This window comes from Monodelphis domestica, chromosome 2, assembly GCF_027887165.1.
Source record: "Monodelphis domestica isolate mMonDom1 chromosome 2, mMonDom1.pri, whole genome shotgun sequence".
Lineage (NCBI taxonomy): Eukaryota > Metazoa > Chordata > Mammalia > Didelphimorphia > Didelphidae > Monodelphis > Monodelphis domestica.
Genome location: NC_077228.1, coordinates 211381550 through 211398708, shown reverse-complemented (window position 1 = coordinate 211398708; position 17159 = coordinate 211381550). Strand labels below are relative to the sequence as shown.

At 45.4% G+C, this 17159-nt stretch overlaps 1 protein-coding gene across 1 annotated transcript in view; it reads right to left on the bottom strand.

Annotated features, from left to right (window-relative positions):
* Window positions 1-2295: 2295 nt before the first annotated feature.
* QRICH2 (glutamine rich 2) overlaps window positions 2296-17159 on the bottom strand; it is a 29804-nt gene continuing 14940 nt past the window's right edge. Inside the window, exons 9-20 of the mRNA XM_056817098.1 lie at window positions 16744-16998; window positions 14083-14205; window positions 13433-13507; window positions 13015-13179; window positions 12594-12715; window positions 10583-10648; window positions 9362-9463; window positions 7657-7857; window positions 6770-6920; window positions 5970-6054; window positions 5168-5266; window positions 2296-2541 (exon numbers count right to left, since the gene is read on the bottom strand). Coding sequence (XP_056673076.1) covers window positions 2435-2541; window positions 5168-5266; window positions 5970-6054; window positions 6770-6920; window positions 7657-7857; window positions 9362-9463; window positions 10583-10648; window positions 12594-12715; window positions 13015-13179; window positions 13433-13507; window positions 14083-14205; window positions 16744-16998 — 1551 coding nt within the window. The 3' untranslated portion in view covers window positions 2296-2434. The remainder of the gene's footprint in view (window positions 2542-5167; window positions 5267-5969; window positions 6055-6769; window positions 6921-7656; window positions 7858-9361; window positions 9464-10582; window positions 10649-12593; window positions 12716-13014; window positions 13180-13432; window positions 13508-14082; window positions 14206-16743; window positions 16999-17159) is intronic.

Here is a 17159-nt window from a genome sequence, read left to right as displayed (position 1 = left end):
ATTTGATTACACCTTAGAGCAAGAGAGGGCAACTAGGTGGTATAGTAGATACAGCACTGGGCTTGGAATCAGGAACACACAGCTTTCTTAGTTAAAATCTGGCCTCAGATTCTTATTGTTTGACCCTGGGCAAGTCACTTCACCTTTACCTATGTTTCCTCATCAAATGAGCTGGAGAAGGAAATGGCCAACCACTCCAGGATCTCTACTAAGAAAATCCCAAGAGGGGTCATGAAGAACTGGAGAAGACTAACAAGGAAGCAAGAGCTAGATAAGGTAGGTTATCCTCTATAGGTGGCAGAGCAGGAGAGAACTGGTATAAAAAGGGTCTACTAAGCCTTCCCTGATGTTCCCAGTCGGTGGTTTCCTTTCCTTCCCCAAATTATCTTGTATTGCACATGGATGCAGTCTCCCTATGGTAAATTCCTTGAGGGCCTTTTGCTTAGTCTTGGATATCCCCATCCCATCACCTAACAGGGTACCTTGGGCATTTAATAGTTTGTCACACCCTATATACTCTCAGCCCCTGCCATGGGAATAACTCTTCTGGGAATTCCCTCTCCATTCAGTCTAATAGAACTCAAGTTGACCCTTCATCATCATCCCCTACCTCACCCAGGCACTTCTTCAATCCTGGTAGGGAAGGTCTGTTAAGTCTAGAGAAGACCCAAGAGAGTCAAGGGATGTGCATGTGAGACCGGTTCTGTGCACCCCTGCTCACTGCCGTCCTAGTGGAGGTGCTTCCAGGAGGAGTTAAAGTTGAAGGGAAGGAGTGTCTGGACAGGAATATTGACATCCCTAGTGTTCCTTTCAGACCCAGCACTCATTTTCTAGGTCAAGGGAACAAACAGTGAGGAGTGCAAGGATCTGCAAATTTGTGCCACTCCAGAGGAATTTGAGATGAGTGGTTCGGAATGCCAGGCCTTCTAATTCTCTGAATTTCCTCATTCTGGACATAACTCTGCTCTGCTCAGGAGGAAAGCCAGCTTATGCCTCAGGGAGAAGAGAAGGAGAAGATAAACACAGGAAGGGCAGGCTAAATGCTTAGCCTAAGGCACCCCCACTGACAGAGATCTAGGTATCAGTGAGATACCTAGGAGCAGAGTATTTATGAATAAAGAGTGGGAGCAGCCTCCTAAGGGGCAGGGCAGCTTTTGGAATTTGGAAATGGATGCATGCCACAAGAGACCCCATGTTGTTGTTGTTCAGTTGTTTCCATTGTCCAACTTTGGGACTCCATTTAGAGTTTTCTTGGCAAAGTTGCATTTCCTTCTCCAGCTCATTTTTAAAAATGAGTAAACTGAGGCAAACAGTTAAATGTCTTGACTTGCCTAGGGTCACCCAGCTAAAATAAGTTTCTGAGGCCAGATTTGAGCTCATGAAGATGAATCTTCCTGATTCCAAGCTGAGCACTTTATTCACTTTGCCACCTAGCTGTCTAAACAACTCCATGCTGATGGTCAAGAAAGTAGCCGGTAGGGGGCAACTACGTGGCTCAGTAGGATGAGAGCCGGGCCCAGAGACATGAGGTCCTAGATTCAAATCTGGCCTGAGACATCTCCCAGCTGTCTGACGCTGGGCAAGTCACTTAACCCCAGTTGCCTAGCCCTTCCTCCCCTCCCCCCACTTCTGCCTTGGAATTAATACATACTATTGGTTCTAAGACAGAAGGTAAGGGTTTAAAAAAGAAAAAGAAAGCCAACATCTGGTAGTGCCCTCTTTCTCCTTTCACTCAGAGCAGCATCCCACCCACAGGTAGTGCAACATTGGGACTTCCCTGGTCTCCCCACCCCAATCCCCAACTCATCTTGGCTTCCCCCTCATCTAAGAGAAAGCTCGTACTTACCCTGGACATGGAGGGTTAGAACCAGAGCAGACAGTTTATTTACCAGGGATGAGATGATCTCGAAGGTCTTTTCCAACTCTAAAACTGCAACTATGGTCCATAGATTTCCAGATGAGGAATCCTGAGCACATTGGAAGAACTTTCACACCACAAACCAGGCAAATTCCAATCATGTGAGGTCATTATACAGCATGATTTAGGCCACTATAATCTAGAAAGGTGCAAATTGGGTCAGGCCTGTACCCGTACCTCATCCTCACCTTTCAGAGGAGCCTCACCCCACATTTGGCTGGGGATGATCTCAGGGTTGGAGAGTCTCAGAAAAAGACTCTCCATTCAGAACCATGAGACAAGGAGAACAGCAAGGAACTACCATCTTGCCCTTTGTTCTGTGCACACCCACTCCCTCCCCTCCCACTCCCCCAGTGGGTGAACACAAACTCTCAGCCTTCTTCTTTGCAAACATTTATTGGCAAGTTCTACGCATGAAGGTATATTTTCCCGAGGTCCAGGGTATCCCTGTTTGGTCTTCAGCCAGGATAAAGTGGAGGACATCCATGTACACCTCAATAGACATCCTCTAGTCTATTAGGGGAGGTTATTGGGGTTAATAGTTGTGGGGCTTGGTGGGTGGGTGGCATTAAGTTGTGTGAGGCGACCCTGAGAAGAAACAGGTCTGCCCTTCGTTTGCTGGGCTAGAGAGAAAAGAAAAAAAACGGGTTAAGACTGCTGGCACCTTCCCTATGGTACCTAGTTAATTTCTGAGAGGGGACATAGTCCAGAAGAATTATACTAGAAACACATGCTAAGGAATTTTTCCCTGCTTGGTAGGGCCAAAGGGGCAGGAACTTGGGTTTGCTTCATCTCACCAGGATCATAATGGCCACAGAAATAAGTGCAGGGTTGGTTGTAGGGCAAACTTCAAGTTTAGGGTACAGAGTGGCTATAGTGGTGCAAGTTTTAAGTTCTGAGCTCCTACTCCTAAATTAAGCAAAAAAAAAAAAAGTTCAAAGGGCCCCTTTATATCTTTTGAAATGCAAAATAAATGGGCCTCCCAACACTTCTTGTAAGGATTCCTTTTGGGACATAACTTACACTGGTTGGTACAGGAATTCACATACTACTGTTGTTTAAAACTCTAGTGGAAGTGAAGATGACAGGGCTAAGGTTAAGATTCCTCCTTAGATATACATTCCCTAGGGCAGGGGTCCCCAAACTTTTTACACAGGGGGCCAGTTCACTGTCCCTCATACTGTTGGAGGGCTGAACTATAAAAAAAAACAAACTATGAACAAATCTGCATATGGCTGTCTGGGATAGTGGAGGCTGCAGCACTGGCTGTGATGGGTCTGTCACACTTGCACAGGCCCATCACTGCCACCACTATACTGGGCAGCAGTATACACAGTGCGGAATCCCCTCCTCCAGATCTCTGCTCACCATGCTGACGTCTTCCATTGTGCAGCCACATAATCCTTTGTGCAGTGCCTTGTTCTCATTCAGTTACTCTCAGAACAAGCCGCCAAGCAAAGGATTATGTCACAGTAAGGTAGTACTGTACGGGAGCGAAGCCATGCTTTGCCATGCTGCCACACACAGTGCTCCTCTCACTGATCACCAATGAAAGAGGTGCCACTTCCGGAAGTGTGGTGGGGGCAGAATGAATGGCCATAGGGGGGCCACATGTGGCCCACAGGCCATAGTTTGGGGACCCCTGCCCTAGGGTTTTAGGCAAGGTCTGAACAACCTAAAACTATATTAGAGGCTCTATAAATAGGAGGATGACTGACCACTGGCCTTTTCCAAGGGCATCAGGCAGTGCCACAGAGCAGGCCTGCTCAGCCCCTAAATTCTAGCCACAGGGCATCTTCCCTTCTCTAGCCCCAAATTTTCAATTTATCTAGAAGGGAATTAACCTACCCTAGGGCACACAGCTAACTGGTATCAAAGTAGGCATAGGGAGCCTATTTCCCAGTCCAGTATTCTTTTCACTATACCCCATATTTCTGGTAGAGCTTCCTTTAAGATATACCTGGGCCCCTTCCCACCTTCAGTCTTGAAGTCCCAGGAGATATATATCAATTCCATAATCCTAGAACTTTAGAAAGGGACCTCGGGAACCATCTTTTTTTTCTATTTTTTATTCAAAGATATTTCATTTTCCCAATTACATGTAATAACAATTTTCAACATACATCTTCTGAAATGACTATAAGATCTAAATTGTCTCATAAAAAATATAAGTGAATAAAAATAAAATGTATAATCCAGTGGAATTGCATGTCAACTCTGGGAGGGGGAAGGGAGGAAGAGAAGGAGACAACAAGAATCATGTAACCATGTGAAAAAACAATTTAAATTAAATAAATAAATTGTCTCTCTCCCTTCCCTCCTTTGTCCCAGAGATGGGAGGCAATTTGATCTGGGTTATACATGTATTATCATGCAAAACATGATTCCATATTGGTCATTGTTGTAAAAGAATACTCATAGAAAACCCAGCCCCCAGAATAAAACTGTAAATAAACTAATGTGAAAAATCACATGCTTTGATCTGCATCTGACTCCAACAGCTCTTTGGAGGTGGATAGCATTCTTTGTCATAAATAATCTCAGGAACGATCTTAAGCAGTCATAACTGAGTGAGAATTTCCCTTTAAAATACAACTGAATAATTATCTTTTTGTTAATGCTTACAGCCAGAGGAGCCCATCACCTTGCAAGCCATCTCATTCCACTTTGGTATGGCCCCTTAGGAAGTTTTTCCTTCCCCTTAGGAAGTTTTTCCTTCCATCAAGCCTCCTTTTGCCCCTTCCCATTACTCTTAGTTCTGCTCTCTGGACAGTACTGTTCTTGAAAGCTCTTGGGAAACATGGGGAGGAAACCACTCTATGGATAGGGAGATTTGTCTGCCTGTTTTGAGACCTGTGGAAGAGATTGTGACCACCCTCCCCCTATGATCACACTGGCCACCACAGCTTAAAGAAGTACCAACCAGCCTCCCAGAAAAAATGTAGGCAAAACCCTACATCAACCACAGAATCCAGGACTAGGGGATACCTCAGCCCAATCTTGACCTTCTATCCCATTCTTCCCAGACCTTGAACTCTTTCTTTCTCCAGGGTCCATAGCCCTTTCTCCCTCCCTGAAGTGTCAGAGTCCATGGACCTCTGACACTTCCTTGCTGTGTGACCCTGGGCAAGTGGCTTAACCCCCATTGCCTAGCCTTTTCCACTCTTCTCTGCCTTGGAACCAATGTACAGTATTGATTTTTGGAAATGGGAGAGAGAAGGAATCCAGGAGAAGCAGCCAAATAATTACCTGCCAAGGAAGGCACCAACTGAGCACTCTGTGGTCTTGAAGGGGATTGCCTATTGTGCCCAACTGGACAGATGGACTTTGGTTTGTTCTTTAAAGGACCTAGATACGACAAAAGGGTATGAGGAAGAAGAGCAGTAGGTAAAAAGGGTAAGTTCCAAGCAGAAAGATGGGCATGGTTATCTTCAGGGATCATGGGGCAAAGGGACCCACTGCCTTGTTTCTTGTTAGATAGAAAGCCCAAGAGCAAAGAATGTGGCTCTTAGGATCACCAGTTTAGAGCTGAAAGGAATCTTAGAGATCTAGTCCAATTACTTCCTCTTGTTTAGTCATCTGTTGGTCATATCAGACTTATTGTGACCCCATTTGGAGTTTTTATTGGCAAAGACACTGGAGTGTTTTGCCATTTCCTTTTCCAGCTCATTTTGCAGATGAGGAAATTGAGGCAAAACAAGATTAAGTGACTTACACACAGGCCAGATTTTAACTCCTATCTTCCAGCACTCTATGCATCATATCACCTAGCTGCCCATCCTTGTATATAGCTCATTTATATAGCCTATATTTATTTTCTTGTCTCTTCCATTAGATTGTAATCTCCTTAAGGGCAGGGACTATCTTTTGCTTCCTTGGTGCTTAACATAGTGCCTGGCACACAGTAGGTGCTTTATAAAAGTGTATTGATTGATTGCCCAGAGATCTAATGCCCTGCAGTACTAACAAACTTGCCTAGTAAAAGTCATCCTAGAACCAGTTATTCTTCACTCTACAATATAGGGATACAGGGGATTCTGCACATACTCACCCTCCTTGCTTGGGATTCCAGGCAGCTTTGTCTCTAACCGTCCCTTGTAGATGTGTCCATCCAGGCCTAAGATGTCCACCTCATGCTGCAAGGATATACCTCTGTCACTATGGTGGCACCCAAGACCTTTCACCTTCAAACTACCAACTTGCATCAGTTACCCATATGTACATCAGGAGTTCTTAATTTTTTGTTTTATGGACAAAAAAGCCTGTAGACTCCTGTTCAGAATGTTTTCAAACAAAACAAAATATACAGGACTACAAAAGAAATCTGTTTTCTTGATATATAATTATATTTTTAAAGCATTTTTAATCCTTATCTTCTGTCTTACAACCCATATAGAAGAGTGGTAAAGGCTAGGGAATTAGGGTTAAATAATTTGCCCAGGGTTACACAGATAGGAAGTGTTTTAGGCCAAATCTGAACTCGGGACCTCCTATTTTCAGGTCTGGCTCTCTACCCACTAAGATACTTGGCTGTCCCCCACCCAATTTTTAAAAGTAAATTCATGGACTCCATGTTAAGAACTCCTTGCCTGGAAGAAGGGTGGGGGGACTTTAGAGGCCTCCCTTTAACTCTCTCCCAGCCCTTCCCACCTACTGCCTGAATGCATTGCTTTTCAATGAGAAGTGAGAACTTCCTATGAGTGACAGCTGGGAAACACAGGTGCAAGGTGTGGAAAAAATGAAAGAGAAAAAACATTTTCCCACACCTTAAGATCTATGGTTCTAAAGCAGTGAGTCCTGCCTTCTTTGCCCCCGATCTTGGGCAGTTCTGCCCAGCCAATGCCCCCATACCTTCAAGGAGGTCTGTAAGTCTTCTGTTGGATAGATACACTGAGCCAGGTGCTGTAGTCGGGTGTAGCGGCGGTAGGGGAAGGTAAGTGTATGGCTGCCACCGCATCGACGTGGCACTGACATGAAGGAGTAATCCGGTATGTCTTGAATCCTACGAGAGACAATAGCCATGGGGGACCCAAGGGAACCATGACCAAGGTGATGAAGCAGGATGGTAGAAGATGAGCTGAACTGATCTCTTTGAAGAGTCAGAGGCTGATGGATACTCTATGCCCCCTCCCCAGGTAGAAAGGAGAAGGGGGAGGCTCATGGGTTGGCAGAAGATACAAAAAAGTATAGCATAAAAAGGGCCAAGTCCTAGACCGGAAAACTGGTAAAGAGGCATTGGGAACTGAGGACAGACACACAGTGTTGGTTTTTTTTGCCTTTGTGTATCTCCAGCACTTAGCACAATTGTCTAGCACATAGTAGGTGCTTCATGTTAAGTGACTCATATGTATATTCCCAAACAAAAAGTGTAGATCGACATTAGTCCAGTGCGTGTGTGTATACACACATACATACATACACACAAACACACACACAGAATATGAGAAAAATGAGCAAAGAAAGCTGACTGCATTCCATCCATTTCATCTTCTCTGTTATCTTGGATAAATACACAGATTTTAACCTTTTCTCTTTCATTCCCGGCCCCCCCCCCCCAGCCTTGGGGTAGGGAATAGAACCCTATGGGATCAGAGGTCAAGAAAGAACCTTGAGGTAATCAGAATGGCAAGAGTTGCCCCAGGACTTTGTCTCGTATCTTACGAAGGACCCTCCTCCTGAACCCAGCACCTTACATTGCAGGGCTGGGGGTGAGGTGGGACCCCGCCTTTCCATCCTACCGTTTATAGTATGAGGAGCTCAGGCACTGAGCCTGGATCAGCTCCCTGATCATCTGGCTGCTGGCCTTGGCTGAGCCTCCAAAATGAATCTGCACCTTCTCTATGTCCATCAGCATCTTGGAGTGCATAGAATGCAGGCGGCCTACACTCCTTTCCAGTTGTCCCAGCTCCATTCGTTGGAAGGCAGTGCCCAGCTTCATGCTGGAGGGGTGGGAGAGTAGAAGGAGGGTTTGTTAGCCTTTGTCCTAAAGCAAACTAGGCTTGGTAGTTCAATCCCTTCCCCCTATCCCTACCCCTAACTTGGAATCTGACCGGCTGTTCTGAGCCCACAGTAGGTTTGTGTTCTTGCATGCACTTCTTCCTTGGGTCAGCTCCCTATAATTTCACCAAGACCCCACCCCTATTCTAAATAATGCAGGGTTTCCTTAGAAGCCCTCTATTAAAATCTATTGAATTCTTTTCTTGATTGGAAACCTACTGTATGCCTGGCACTGTGCTTGACAGTATGGGGGGGAGACAAAATACAAGTAGCATCCACCTTCAAAATCAACATGGTAGGGGCAACTAGGTGGCTAGAAATCCAGGCCTGAAGTTGGGAAGTCCTTGATTCAGGCCTCAGACACTTTCTAGCTGGCTGTGTGACCCTGAGCAAGTCACTTAACCCCCATTGCCTAGCCTTTACCACTTGGAAGGAATACACAGGATTGATTCTAAGACAGAAGGTAAGGGATTAAAAAAATCGGAAAGGCAAAAGATTTTAGTCCCAGTTGCATGATCCTGGGCAAAGCTTTTGAACATTCATACTTCTTCATCTGTAAAGGGAGGAGAATGGTTCACTTTTCTCCACTACTTTAAAAAAAAAAAGCTTTAGTCTTAGAGTCAATATTGTGTATTTTGTATGATCAAAGAAAGCTGACTGCATTCCATCCATTTCATCTTCCCTTTTATTTTGGATAAATTCACAGATTTCTTTCTATGTATTCTTTCTGAAAGAATGCTTTCTCCCTTCTCACCTGGTGGTCTTCAAGATTTGGCTCAAATTCCATCTTCAAGACAGGCCTGTTCTAAGAGGTGTTTCCTGGTCTCTTAAGCTGAAAGGGCCTTCTCTATAGATTACTTTGTATTTATACCCTGTATCTTGTGTATGTGTGTGTGTGTGTAGTCACTTGTATGTTGTCTTCCCTATTAGAATATAAGCTTCTTGAGTGGAGGGACCATGCTTTGGATTTCTTTGTACCCCTACTTGCTTAGCACAGTGCCTGACCCATATTAAGAGAAATGCTTATTAATCAATTAATTTCTTTCAATAAATGCTTATTGACTTGCCCTCTAACCTCTCCAATACCCAACTCAAGATAACTCTTATCCTCCCAGATGACGGGTTTTATTCCATGCTCTGTAATTCAAGGTGAGTTGTCCAAAGGTTTAGATGAGTAGGAGAATCCTCAGGTAGGACTCAGCAGTAGCAGAGAATAGACCATAAAAAGGGAGATCAGGGCTAGGACCTGTAGCTGGAACCCTAGGGAGGCCCTGGATTAGGGGAGCTTTTATGTTCCTTAATGATTCAATCATTTCTGGTGCTCCAAGCCTTCTCCCCACAAAGCCAGGAATCCTTGACTTAACTCAAATACTTCACCCTCTAGAAATGACTCTACGTCTGACATCCCCATCCAAAGCCCTTTCCCCAGCCAGAGCCATTCCATACGTGCGGCTTTGCTGCCGGACTTGCTCCAATTCATAGATGGTGTACGGACGGTTAGAACGATGTGCTGGCAGTCCTGGGCCACTAGGCACTGAGGGGATGAGTCTATCCAGAGGGAGGGAAGCAACGTGAAAAATCCTAATTACCCAAAGTTTCTGCCATTGGTTCCCACACACAATCCTTACAGACTACTGCTAACCACTAGATCAGTCAGAGATGGAGTGCCAGGCCCCACCCCCACCCAACCTCCTAGACTTAGTGCTGTGCTGCCCTCCCCCCCACTGAGTGCCACACCTATCCCCCCTTACCCCACATAGGGGAGGGAGAAAGCATTCCCATTGGGTTGCTGGGAGGAGTGGGGGGTGAAGCGAGGTATGTCCTCAGCCAGTGTAGAGAGGGGGAGGGGAGTGGCCTGAGCGTTCTCTTCCCCTCCAGCTCTGAGGCCTGTGAGCCTCACACCTTACCCACTGTGTGTTCCCATTGGCTGCTGGGCAGAGGGGCGGGGGATGGGAAAAAATGTCATCATACATGATCGAAAGGGGGAGGGGAGCAGCTCTGTCTGAGGCCCTCTGCCTTTCTAGTAACAAACTCTGTGAGGATTAGTGGGGAGAGTGGCTGAGTGCCCACAGAGACCATTCTGCGTGCCATCTTTTGGCACCCATGCCATAGATGTACCACCATTGCCCTAGACCTTTCCTTCCCTACACCCCTTATTCACCCATTTAATGCACCTCTCTAGACCCAGGGAAGGAGGCAGTCTTTGTGTTAGGTATAAATGGGTAAATAATCATAATGATAATTTATGTAGTGCTTTAACGTCTATAAAGGACGTTAAAAACAACAACCTCTTACTAGGGAAGGGAGAGAACATGAATCGTGTAACCATGGAAAAGTATTTTAAAATAAATAAATAAATTTTTAAAAAATCAAACCTTTTCACAATTCTAAGACAGAAGAATAGGAAGGGAGAGGCAATGGGGGTTAAATGATTGCCCAGGGTCATAGAGCTAGAAAGTGTGAGGCCAGGCCTGAACCCAAGACGTCCTTATTCCAGACCTGTGCCATCTATAAAGCACTTTACAAATTTTTAGCTCAATATGGGAGAGCCAGGAGAGAGACAAGTGGGAAGAAAGGTAGGGGAGAATTAAGAAATTAGGAAGATACCGCCTCCTTCCCACAAATGAGGTCTCTGAGGGGACAGCTTGGGAGTATATGGGTACTCACGGTCCAGGTACAGCTGTTTCTAAGGGCCGGTCACATGAAAGACAATGGAAGTGTGCCAAAAGCTGCCTGTTCGGAGAGAAGCCAAGGGCAAATCACCTGCACATCACGTTGTAGCAAAGTAAAAACAAAACAAACAAAAACTACCAGAAAGTTTTCCCATTCTCCCTCCTGGAACAGTGCTGAACTCTGGCACGAGAAAGAAGGGGGTAGACACGATGGAAACAAAGGTTATCTGAGAATACCCCCCCCCCTCCAGCCCTGGAGAACTCACTAGGGATTCAAGGTAGGTGGCATATGCTTATGCACGAGATGGTCACATACACAAATACATACACACTTCCATAAAGTACTACACATGCCAGTCATTTTTTTTAACCCTTACCTTCTGCCTTAGAGTTAATAATAAACATTAGAGTCTAATAAATTTATTAGAATTAATAAGAAGTATTATTAAAGTCTAATAAAATTATTACAGTTAATAATAAGTAAGCAGAGGCAGAAGAGAGATAAGGCCTAGGCAGTTGAGGATAAGGGACATGCCCAGGATTGTCACACAGCTAAGAAGTGTCTGAGGCTAGATTTAGATGAAAGTCCTCCTGACTCTAGACTTGGTGCTCTAACCACCTAGCAGCCCCAGCCACACACATACACCAGTAAATTAATGTCCATATATTTAAACATGTCAGTCAGATTTCTCTCTTTAGGTACTACAGCTTCTCTCATTTGGGGATCTTTTTCAGTTGGTGATAAATGTATTCTTTCTTAAAAAATTTTTTTTTAAATTTAACTATAAAAATGCTTATGTTCTATCTTAGAATTGAGACAAATATTGGTTCCAAGGCAGAAGAGCAGTAAAGGTTAGCCATTTGGTGTTAAGTGACTCGTCCAGGGTTGCAGAGCTAGGAAGTATCTGAGGTCAGATTTGAAACCAGGTCTTCCCAACTCCAAACCTGGCTCTTTCCACTGAGCCACCCAGCTGCCCTCTGGTGAATTCTTTCAACTTTATTTTACCTTCTTGTTCTAAGATAATGATGATGAACCTTTTGGAGACTGAGTGGCCAAACTGCAACTCAAACCACATGGGTCCTCACCTTACCCCAGATAGGGGAGGGAGGAAGCATTCCCTTTGGACTGCTGGGCAGAGAGGTGGGTCATGAGAGAAATGTCCTCAGGTGCATGCAGACAGGGGGAGAGGAGCAGCCCCCTCTGGCATGCCTGCCAAAGGTTTGCCAACATGGTTCTAGGGCATTTGGGGTAGTTTTCCTTTTTTCTTAAAATATGATATCTAGGCTCTTTAATTTTATCATAGCTTTTAAGTAGTCCACTCTCTCTCCTTGATATATCTCCTCTCCCAGGAGAAAAAATGGACTGGTAAAGGAGAGGTCTGGCGCTCTCAGCTCATCTCAGCTCCGTGTGGGTGTGCCCTAGAGATATTTGGGAATGGTGGGTAGTTGAAGAATCTGTAACTTCCCAGGTAGCCTGCCAGGGCCCTCTAGTGGCCAATCAGAAAGGCGAGGACCTAAACTTTGCATCCTTGCAGGTTGGCCAGGCCATGTTGATGATTTCAAGGGATAATGATCCTCAGGGTGGGATAATTCCGTTGGCCCCACTCACTCTGAGAGGTAGAGCTATGCTCCCTGTAATATACCAGGCCTTGGGTGGTTCTGGCTTACTTAACTCTCCTCCGATTATAGAACAGATGGGGACAGAGACAGCCTCCGGAGGAGAACCTTGCCTTCTCCAGCCCTCTCCCAGGCCCTTACTCCCCAGGGTGGCACAGTGGAAGGCTTCAGGGAGGCAGGAATGAATATTGAATTGCTTCCCCTCCTACTTCCCCAAAGCCAGGGAAGTCACTGACCGCTTAGAGGTTGTTGGTTCATTGTGGGGTCTTGCCACTCCCAGGGTGTTCTCTAGGGGCCTCTTTGCCTTCATTTGTGCCAGACCATTCTGGCTCTCCCCCACCCCAACCCCACCCAAGTGTGATATCACAGTGTCTGCCCACCCAGTTCACCTCCTCATGGTGGCAGCATCGTCAGACTGATAGAGTGGGGACTGTTCCTTCAGCTGTTTGCGTATGGCCTTCCACCTATCCTCAAGCAGCTTCTTCACAGGATCTAACTCCAGGCGATTCAGCTTCCCCAGGAGAGAAACAAGGATTAGGATTTAGGAGAGTGTGGGGATCTGAGGAAGCAGAGAACAGGCCAGGGTCTAGCCCTAAAGGAAAAGGGAATGGAAGGGGGAACAGTGATCCCAACCCAGGTGGCACATCAGGAGAAGTCGGAGACTAAGCAGACCTAGCTCAGCACGGAGCTGAAGACTCTGCAGGATATCTATCCGGGCACAGAAATGTCCATTCTTTGGCTCTCTCCTCAAGCCTTCTGAAGGGGCCTGGCCCTCAGGGAATAAGGGACCCAAGGGTGCCAGCTCCTTACCTTGGTATCCATTTCTCCCACAAGCTTGTCCAGGACTTTCTTCCAGTCCTTCTCTTGGCCAGTCATCTTTGCCAGCAGATCCTGCATCATTTTATTCAACTGCTCTGTGGTAGCATCGAACTGGATTCGGCTCACCTTGGCAGCGAGGGCAGACTTATCTGCTTTCTGTCTCAGGAGAGATGAGGGAGGTGCCCGCATTGGGTAAGGGCAATGGAGGCTCCCTTCATTGAAGCTGTCTCTGAGGACATCCTCTTTCCCAGCTGCTTGCCTGATAGCGGCCTCAGATATCCACCAACATCTTTATATCTCTCCCATGTGTATTCCTGCCCCCCTCCCCCAAATTTTAATGTGTTTCATAGAATTAGCTGGTACAATGGCCTGTTACACAAATGTGTCTCATGTGTGCATGACCTCTCACCACATCGATCTCCAACTCCAGGTGTTCCCTGTTCGCTTTCTCCTTTTCTAGCTTCTCTAGGGACTGGTACAGCACCTGGGTAGGAGGTTAGGAGAATGGAAGAGGCCGAAATTTTAAAAAGCATTGAATGGAGCAAAGGACGGCTAAGTGTCTCAGTAGATAGAGAGCATGGCCTAGAGATAGAAGGACCTGGATTCAAATGTGACTTCAGACACTTCCCAGCTGTGTGACCCTGGGCAAGTCACTCAACCCCCATTGCCCAGATCTTACAACTCTTCTGCCTTGGAACCACTATAAAGTATTGATTCTAATAAAGAATATTAAGTGTTTTTAAAAAAAGCATTGGAAGTAGTGGAATGGTTTGGAGAGGAGAGGATATGTCAAGAGTAGGGATAAGTTTGAGCCCAGGCAAAGACCTCCATTCCTATAAGTAAAGACTTGCTTCTGTCTGACTCTGAAGCAGGGGGATGAGTGGAGGTGGGGCACCTAGGTTGCCACTTTGAAGATGGTTAGGAGGATACCTCCTCTCACCTTACCAGAAATCAGATGGGCCAAAGGTGGGCTATGCAGACATCCTGAGCTTCTAGCTTCTTTCCCATCTCCTCCCTGCCCCTTTCCCCAAGCACAATGCAGCTCAGCCCAAAGCTCACATCAATATCCTTCTGCTTTTGCCTGTGATCTTCAATGAGATTGCCAGTGGTGATGTTAAGTTTCTCACAGTCACCTTGCACCTGAAGGATAGTGGCCTGGATATGACCTAGGAGCTCTTCATCCTGAGAGATGGGAGGAAGCGGAAGAGGGAGAAGAAAGGAAGGACAAAAGAGTCGTTTTTAGGTTGGTTAGCATAACCTTTCCCCTCCCCACAAACTCATGGGCCTTTCTTCCAGGGCATATCAAAGTCCCAAGCCAAGTCATACAAATGGACAATAGTCCGTAAGAAGATGAGTTACGCCAGAAAATGCACCGAAGAAACACTGGGTGATTGTACTTTCCCAGTGTGTGTTTGGAAGATGGCTCTTGCTTTTCCTTAGCACCCTCTCCTCTTGCCCCCAGGCAGGTAGACTCTCTACCTAATGACCTAGAACTATGGAAATGTGTTCCACAGGTGAGAGGGTAGGTCCCCACCAGTCCCGTTTCTTTGTTGCATGGTGTCTCAGGTCCTGAATAATCAATGCAGATGTGACAGGGAAGGTGGGAAGTGCCTATTCATTCATTCATCCATTCATTTGGTCAACATTTATTCATTTAACAAACTTTTATGAAAGTATCCATGCTCTCAAGATAACTTACATTATACTGTAAGTGGAAACGATATGTTAAGTATATATAACATAATTACAGAGTAAATATCAAAACATATGGGGAGGACAGAGGGCAGCTAGGTGGCCCAGTGTATAGAGCACTGGATTTGGAATCAAGAAGATTCCTCTTCCTGAGTTCAAATTTGGCCTCATACATTAGCTGTGTGACCCTGGGGAAATCACAACTCCGTTGGCCTCAGTTTCATCATCCATAAAATGAGCTGGAGAAGGAAATGGCAAACCACTCCCATATCTTTGCCAAGAAAACCCCAAATGGGGTCATTCAAAGTTAGACACAAATGAAATAACTGAACAAGAAGAAGATGGGGGAGAGGGTTTCCTAACAACTGAGGGGATTGAGATGGCTCTTCTAGGATCCTTGAAGTAAGACAATATGGAAAAATCAATAGCTTTTGAGGTAGAGGACCTGGGTTCAAGTCCTAACTCTAATGGTTGTTGTTTGTGTGTGACCTTATGCAAGTCACTGAACCTCAATGGGTCTCAGTTTCCAGATCTATAAAATGAGAAGGTTAGACTAGGTGGACTAGGTGACATATGAGGTCCCTTCCAGTTCTATCATCCTGTGTTTTTGGAAGCAGTGATTCTAAGAGGCATAAATGAAAAACTGCCCAAAGGCATGGAGATAGGAAGAGATGACATGTGTGAGAACCAGTGAGAGGGTCAGTTTAGCTGGGCTATAGAATGTATAAAATGAAGGATGTGTAAGATGCCTGGAAATAGTCTAGAACCAGATTTTTAAAGGAATTTACGTGCCAAGCAGAGAAATTGGTATTTTTATCTTAAGAGGCAATAGGGTACCCTTGGGGCTTCTTGAGCACAGTAGTGAAATGATTAGATCTGTGCTTTAAAAAATATCAATTTGGCATTTGTATTGAGGATACATCTTCAGAGGAAAGACAAAATACAGGGGAGCTATGGCAGTAGTCATGAGGCTCTGAACAAGGTGGTGGCCATGTGAATGAAGAGAGGGGCAGGGATGTAAGAAATGTGGAGGCAGAAGTGAGAGTAAAGAGCTGTGACTATATTCCAGATTTGAACAGAATATAGGGAATCTATGAAGAGGATGTTTCTATAGAGTTTGAGATGCCTACTTCCATTGAATGGTGTTGTCCAATAAGGCAGTTGGTGATATAGGGCTTAAGGCCCCTTTCCAAACCCTTTGCTAACCTTCTATTCTTTTCAGGCAGGGAGAAATATTAATATCATCTATACTTGAAGGGTCTAGGAAGGTTGGCACAAAAGCTATGCCAACATCCTTCCGAGTCCATAGCAAAGAATATCCATGTCAGCTCCCTACCACCATCTGGGTGCATGCATGGCTTTTTGACATGGGAAATTAAAAGTTTGGTACTACCATGGCTCCATTTCTTTCTCCAGCTTGGGACCTCACCTCATTTCTATCCAATTCAATTTCAGGGCTCCTTGTACCTCTTACCTTGATCATTCCCTTGGTAAGGCCTAGCTCTTGGAAAAGAGCCTTGCTACTATGTTCAATTTAATTCAAGTTGATAATCTTTTATTGATTAATTTTTTTATACCGTCATCTTCCTTCTTGAAATCAAACTGTGTATTGGTTCCAAGGCAGAAGAGTGGTAAGGGCTAGGCAATGGGGGTCAAGTGACTTGCCCAGGGTCACACAGCTGGGAAGTGTTTGAGATCAGATTTGAACCTAGGACCTCCCATCTCTAAGACCTGGTTTTCTATCCATTGAGCCACCTAGCTACTTCTCGATAATCCTTTATTACCTACTGTATTCAAAGTACCATGTAGAAACAACAAAATAAGAAGTCCCTGTCCTCTAGGGTATAAGGAGGAAGAAAAGTGGTTGGTATCCAGGTATGATTTCTCTCAGGTGACACCTGCTTCTTGAATCTCATTAGGATATAAGGTAGAGGTTTGGGGAGTTTAAACTAGGGGACTGAAATCTGAGTCCCTGGAACATCACTCCCTATCCTATCTGGGTACAGCAGAAGGCCCAGCCAGACTTACCTGGTTCTGTTGCTGATGCTTCCTAGAGGGCTTACTGATCATCAGGTTGTTGACCATATCCTGGAGCTGCTCATAGCGCTGTACTAGCCTGCTGACTTGCTGACCCAGATCTAGGCTACAAGCTGGACAGGTGGTGTGTGAGTCAACTTGGCTTGGGTCCACTGTGGTTGGAGCCTTAGGTGGCGCAATGCTCATGGTCAGCAGCGTGGATGAAGAGGACAGCATGTTTTCTATGATCATCCTGAGCTTATCTAACTAGAAAGCAAAGCAAAGCAAGTTGGGGAAAGTTCAGGGTGAGTTGGAGGGGTCCCAGTTACTATTCAATGTGGCACAAAACAAATAAATCAGCAGAGCTCTGCATGGAGGTGGCCATTAGTCCTTACCTGCTAGCTTATAGTTCCTATACAAGGCTTTAC